The 6,000-nt window shown below is 46.4% G+C and overlaps 1 protein-coding gene across 2 annotated transcripts in view; it reads right to left on the reverse strand.

Moving 5' to 3' along the window:
- SORL1 (sortilin related receptor 1) overlaps positions 1-6,000 on the reverse strand; it is a 98,416-nt gene that overhangs the window by 21,975 nt on the left and 70,441 nt on the right. Inside the window, exons 26-30 of one of the 2 annotated variants that reach the window (XM_019509976.1) lie at positions 3,524-3,646; positions 2,762-2,869; positions 2,245-2,376; positions 1,059-1,190; positions 283-417 (exon numbers count right to left, since the gene is read on the reverse strand). In XM_019509976.1, coding sequence (XP_019365521.1) covers positions 283-417; positions 1,059-1,190; positions 2,245-2,376; positions 2,762-2,869; positions 3,524-3,646 — 630 coding nt within the window. Of the gene's footprint in view, positions 1-282; positions 418-1,058; positions 1,191-2,244; positions 2,377-2,761; positions 2,870-3,523; positions 3,650-6,000 lie in introns of both variants that reach the window. The other variant, XM_019509969.1, reaches the window with a different exon arrangement.

A 6,000-nucleotide genomic window follows, 5' to 3' on the forward strand; every position in this document is an offset into this window, starting at 1 on the left:
TTTCTAAACAGGTTTAATGAAGTTAGGCACCAGAGACCAGCCCCAAAAGAGGCTCTGCTGAACAGGAAGCATCCAGAGCACTTGTTTGGACATGTGTAGTGTAGACATGATTTAGCTGAGGTCCCTTACTTTTTATTGTTGGCTTTTTAATTTGCAATGCACGTTCTGGGTACCCAGAGCCATGGTATGAACTCAGCAGAGTCCTCGCTGGCAGGGACCAGCTGCTTTAACCAAGAGCAAATGAACAGCAGAGCGAAGGGAAGAAGCTATGTTTGCTCTTACCCCCGCAGTCCTTCTCATCCGACCAGTCTCCACAGTCATTCTCCTCATCGCATTTCCACCTGTTAGGGATGCAGTGCCCATTTGCACACTGGAACTGGTAGTATCGAGAGCAGTTTGGGGCTTCTGTTGGATTTTCTAACAATAGAATAGAAATGTGAGGTCTATCATTTCCAAGTGCTCTCAGCATGGTGGAGATCTGGGCTTGGCCTAACCTGTGACTGAGCCCTGCTGGATAGTGTCCCCCAAGCCTTCCTAAGCAGTGAGGGCTTTTTTTCCCCCTGATAAATTAATCCCTTCCCTTAAAAGTTCCTACTGTGGTTTTGTCACTGGTGTTTATGCTGCAGTCAAGGTGTGCTAGCTGTGTATAGCCAGACAACAGACACGTCTCTGGTCCAAAGAGCTTCCTACTGAAAACCAGTTGTAGCACAAGAAGGTAAAAGCTGAGCCACTGAAACAGAAGGATGAATGTGGCAGGTACAATATGAACAGGTGGTTGTCTTGCCCGGCTGTGCCTCCAGGTAACAGTGATTAAACTTGGAGTTCAAATACAGGATACCTAGTTGTCCTGGACTAAAAATCTGCAATGAGCAGGCTTACACGTAGCTTTAAGTCAACCAAAGGAGGATGAACATCCTCGATTCCAGATTATGAAGACCTCGCTGGATTAATGGTGGGCGGCAGCAGCATGGTCTAGTCAAGGGAATGCAGGATTGGCAACTAGGGCAAGCCACTTCTCTTTCTGTGCCTTCTGAGATGGTTACTGAGTCTCTACTCACCGCAGTTCGCTTCATCAGAGTAATCCCCACAGTCGTCCATCCCATCACACTTCCACACCAAGCTAATGCACACGCCGTTCTGGCACTGGAAGCTGAACTGGTCGCAGGTCCGGTGAAACTCCGGGTCTTGCGCTAAGCGGGGCAATGCAGAACAAGCCATTAAAAGGGAAGCATGCAAAATCCAACTTTTTTCATCAGCACCTGAGTTAAAGATGCAGGACTCTGAATGTGACTAGTCATGTCAAGGAGGGGAGGTCAGCCTCACTGCTGCTGGCTTCAGTGGTAGTCTTGCTGCTTGCTCCTGGCTTGTAAGGCCTCACCTCACAGGGACACTGGTGCCTGCACTCTAAAGGGGACAGGGCACTCTCCAGCACTAGCCCCGGATGATGCCGCTGCACAGGAAGCCTACGCTCCTTCCTTTCAAGAACATGCTGATGCGTAAGGAATATATTTTGGGGCATAAAACAAGCATGGACTGACTGCCTGGACTTAGAATAATCTTCCTCATCACAGGATGCCTTGCGCCACCTGGCACTAGCCACTGCCAGAGACAGGATTAGATGAAGTGCTGCTTGGCAGCCCCTTTGTTCACCCCAGCTGTGCACTCCCCTTGGTCTCTGGGGCACTGCACTGGCTTGCCTGCAATATTTCTGATGAAGTTACTAGCCCCATCCCAGGCTCTAACCAAGCCAGAACAGAGGACCAAAGGCCAAAAGGTCAGCTGATGAAACAGCTCAGTTGCTGTACTTGGTCTCCTGTATCCCACGAACCTAAAATCATCCCTTGAGTTTTGGAAGCTGAAAACAGTGAGCAACACAAACCCAGACCGTCAATACCAACACAGCATCGATACGTTCATCAGCCCCCAGGACAGGACTGGGATTTCTGAGCGCTCAAGTAGCTCTGCTAATTCATTAACAGCACAGAGCTGACCTGTTCAAACCCCTCTTTCCTCTTCGACAAGAATCCTACTTTACTCTGTTCTGGACATTGCAGCGTAGTAGTCAAAGCAGTGGACTGGGGCACAAGAAATGAGGGCTCTAGTCATAGCCCTGCAGCTGGCTTCTATGCCTCAGTTTCCCTGTCTGCAACATGCTCGTCGCCTTTGTAGAGTGCTCTGCACCCCAGGATGAAAGGCACTAGGTGTAAGGTAAGAGCAAGGCGCTGTGATTTCTGCCATACTTACAGCATCCAGCATAGTCGGCATCTTCATCTGAGCCATCCCGACACTGGACAATGCCATCACACACCATGGAGTGGAACAAGCACTGCTGCCGGTTCTTACACACAAAGTCCATGTAACGTGTACAAAGGGGCTCTGGAAGAAACAGAGAGGGTTGGTGGGGTGAGAGAGAGATAAAAATTCAGTACTTTGTGGTAAGAAACCTTGTGCTATTCTGAAAGGTCTGTGGTTGTTTGACCCCTATGCATTTCACTATCTCTTTTGATTTACAGAGTCAAATACAGCAGGTGGATCTCACAAAGGGCTGGATAACTCTTATGAACCATTACTACCTATGTATCTACCCAGGCTTATGTCCTTTGCAGCAGGGTGTAGGCACTTTGTCACAGCCTTTGAGGAATCAGCCACCTGTCCCCCCCTACATTACATCTTTGCTTTCCTTTCAAGCAGTCATCTGTACTTAACTGACCCACAGGTTGGGCCCCGGCCCATCAAACCTGGGCTCCCGCTGCATGCTTACCGCAGTGCTGCTCATCAGAGCCATCAGAGCAGTCGTGCATCCCATCGCAGTGCTTGCTGGTTGGGATGCAGGTCCCATTCGGACACTGGAACCCATTGCATTTTTTCTCTGAAAACAGAATTTTAAAAAGCCATCTTGATTATGGAAGAAATTCAGCCCCCAGAGAGATGCTTTGGACAAAACAGGAACTCAGTTTCCTCCTTAAAACAAAGCTGCAATGACTGAATCTTAGGAGCACCCTACGCTCCTCGTGTCCCCCAGAATTAGTTGCAGCTCTCATCGCTCTTCTGTGTGTAGGGCTTGTCTATGTTATGGAGCTCTGCCAACAAATCAGCATATGACAACAGGGGGTGATTTTCTGCCTCTCCGAAGGACAGCATCTCTGCAGGCAGGAGCTCTCTTTCTGGCATAGCTGCGTGCAGAAAGGGATTCACTGCCAGTTCTGTGAGCATGGGACTTTTCATACTCGTGCCCAACCCAGCTAGATCACAAAACTGTGCAGTGTAGACTGTGTCTCAGTCTATAGGCCCACTAAGGCAGGAATGAGGCCCTGATCTTGGCTGTGGACTCTTTAGTACTACAATAAAACCAACACTTATGGCAAGAGAGATGGTTTTCTGGGGTCTCCTCAGGCTGGCTGTTCTTTTGTTTAACTTGTTTCAGAGTCACAGAGCTGGCTGCCATTTACTAAAATGATGGATAGGATAGTGATAACAATAGTCCCTCCCACCACCCCTGCCAAGGTGAGACGAGAGCTTTTACCACAGTTGGTAGGGTCCTCATCAGAGCTGTCCTGGCAGTCGGCATCACCATCGCAGACCCACCGCTGGGGGATGCAATGTCCATTCCGGCACTGGAAACTGGAGGCTTCACACGTATGGTATACTGCTGAACACCAACCGGGAAAGCATTAACTACAGCCTGCACCCAAGGTCCTATTTAGGTCACCAGACACTGCCTTAGACCCTACATAAATAAACCATATTGCTTTAGGGTGGGGGTTTTTTTGTTTTGTTTTGTTTCTTTTCAGCAAATTTAAATGTCTATTCACTTATCTACAGCACTGGGCTGTTCTGACCTGGAGCCTAGGGCAAGCACCTGGAAACACGGGTTCCTGCTTCTGTTTGGCTCTGCTACTGGCTTGCTATGTGATTCTCAGCAAGTCAAGTGTGATCCTCCATGTGCCACAAGTTATCCTTCTGTACACTATCTATTGACTAACTGTACTTCAGTAGGTAGTTTTTGGAGGTTAGTTAATGTTTATAAAACCTTGGAGAACTTCTAGAGTCATACATATCTCTCTTCAGTCCTCTGTGTCAGCTAGCAAAGGTACAGAGATGCCTGCACCTTGCTAGAGACTCTTGCACACAAGAGATGACATCACAAAAAGGTTATTAATACTGTCACTGTCTGCCAACAGGGAATGATGGCTAGAAAATGATATTTGGAGGTTTGCTTTTGGGAACTGGTTTGTAGGTAAAGTAGACAGTGCATTAGCACAATGGTCCAAGGGAATAGCAAGGGTTAATTGGTTTCTAAAATCCTGTTCCTCACAAGGTTCCCTTCAAGGCCCGCTATGCCTGAAGCCAGCAGACACAGAGGCTGGGAAGCTGAAGATATGTACCACACTGTTTCATACCACGAGATAAGGGACTCTGCTGCATTGGCCAGGTCACAGTGCCCAACTGCAGAGCCCTTGGGATTTCCAGTTTTGGTGGACAGACCAAGTTAAAATGTGTGCATGTGATGGGTTTGGGAAAAAAGGAATATGCTGACAGAGCAGAATATGGACAGTATGATGACCAGAGAGAGGCCAATCAACAATGCTCAGGAATGAAGAGTCATCAGAGGAGGGAAAGGATACAAAAGGAGGGATTTTAGAATAGCAAAGGGTCCCTGAGGGGGGAACCAGAGGCCACCGTGGATAGAGGGCACACCACCAACCCGTCTCACCCACCCTACTGAAGGGTGGGCCTCAGCCCTTGGCCTCCAAGCTGCTGACATCTGAAATTCAAGAAAGAATCACAGGGTGAAGCTCACATGCTGTCCAGATGTACCTTCCCTCTGTGACAGCCATAGAACTGATAGATATAGAATCGGGGAGGGGGATTATTGTGTTCGCCTTGCCTGCATTATTCTTATCTCCTATCACTGTGTAGCAATAAAATTTGCCTATTATGAAATGCAGAAGTCGTGGTCGGTCTGAGGGTTTGGGTCTGCCCAGAACAAGGTATCTGGGTCATAAATCCAGTGCCAACAGGGAGGAGATACATAGAAGTGTCTAACCTGGCAAAGAAGGCAAAGAGAGAACCTCCTTGTTATATTTAAGGTCTCAAAGACATTCTTAACTATCTTAAGGTGGAATTAGCAAAGTTGCCTAAAAGAATTAGGGACCCAATTCCCCTGGACTACAATGGAATTTGGGTACTGAACTCCCATATGTCTTTCATTTGATTTTTTTTTTTTTTTTTTTTTTTTTTTTTTTTTTTTTAATACAACAAGGTTTGGAGCCTAATCTACTGCATGCTTTCTTTCAATTAAAAAAAAAGGTAACAGGACAGATAATATTATTTGTTATCTAGGAGAAAAGCAATGCTCAACTTAATTAAACTGCATGCTACATTTTAGCTTAGCTAGTGACGTGCACTTCCAGATATTACAAAATACAAATCTTCTGGTGGTAATATTCTATTAGGTATTCAGTGTGAAATGTAATTATTTCAGATAAGAGCAATAAATGCAGCTGGTGAAGTCAGATGAAATGTTACTCAAATAATTGTGATCCTCTTAGATAATTTCAACTTCAGGCTTAACAAAAATGATACGCTTTTTGAAGTAGGTTCCCTTCCTGTAGTAATTCTCTTTGAGAAACTCATATGAGAGATAAGTGAGACCAATATAAATTAACCTCCTTACATAGCCACACTTATAGAATGCAAATGACCAGAATCTCTAGCTTAGTACTTGAAGACACGTACGCTGGAGGAATGTTAAATTTTCTAAACTGGGCTTAATAGGAAGATCTCAAAGTTATTTGCAGACTTCAGTCCCCTGCTTTGCAGAACTGATTAAGACCACAATCTGTACATATGGCCTGAGCTAACCTCCTACATGTATCAAAAGGTCTTTTACTTCAATAAATGCAGCAAAAATTGCCCACTGTGTTGGATGCTGCTGCCATCTGCCCACCTGGTGTTTGAGGCCTGTGCCCATCCAGCTGTGGGGCCACAGGGCTGCTC

This window comes from Gavialis gangeticus, unplaced genomic scaffold (genome assembly GCF_001723915.1).
Source record: "Gavialis gangeticus isolate Ggan-Ray unplaced genomic scaffold, GavGan_comp1, whole genome shotgun sequence".
Taxonomy (NCBI): Eukaryota; Metazoa; Chordata; order Crocodylia; family Gavialidae; genus Gavialis; species Gavialis gangeticus.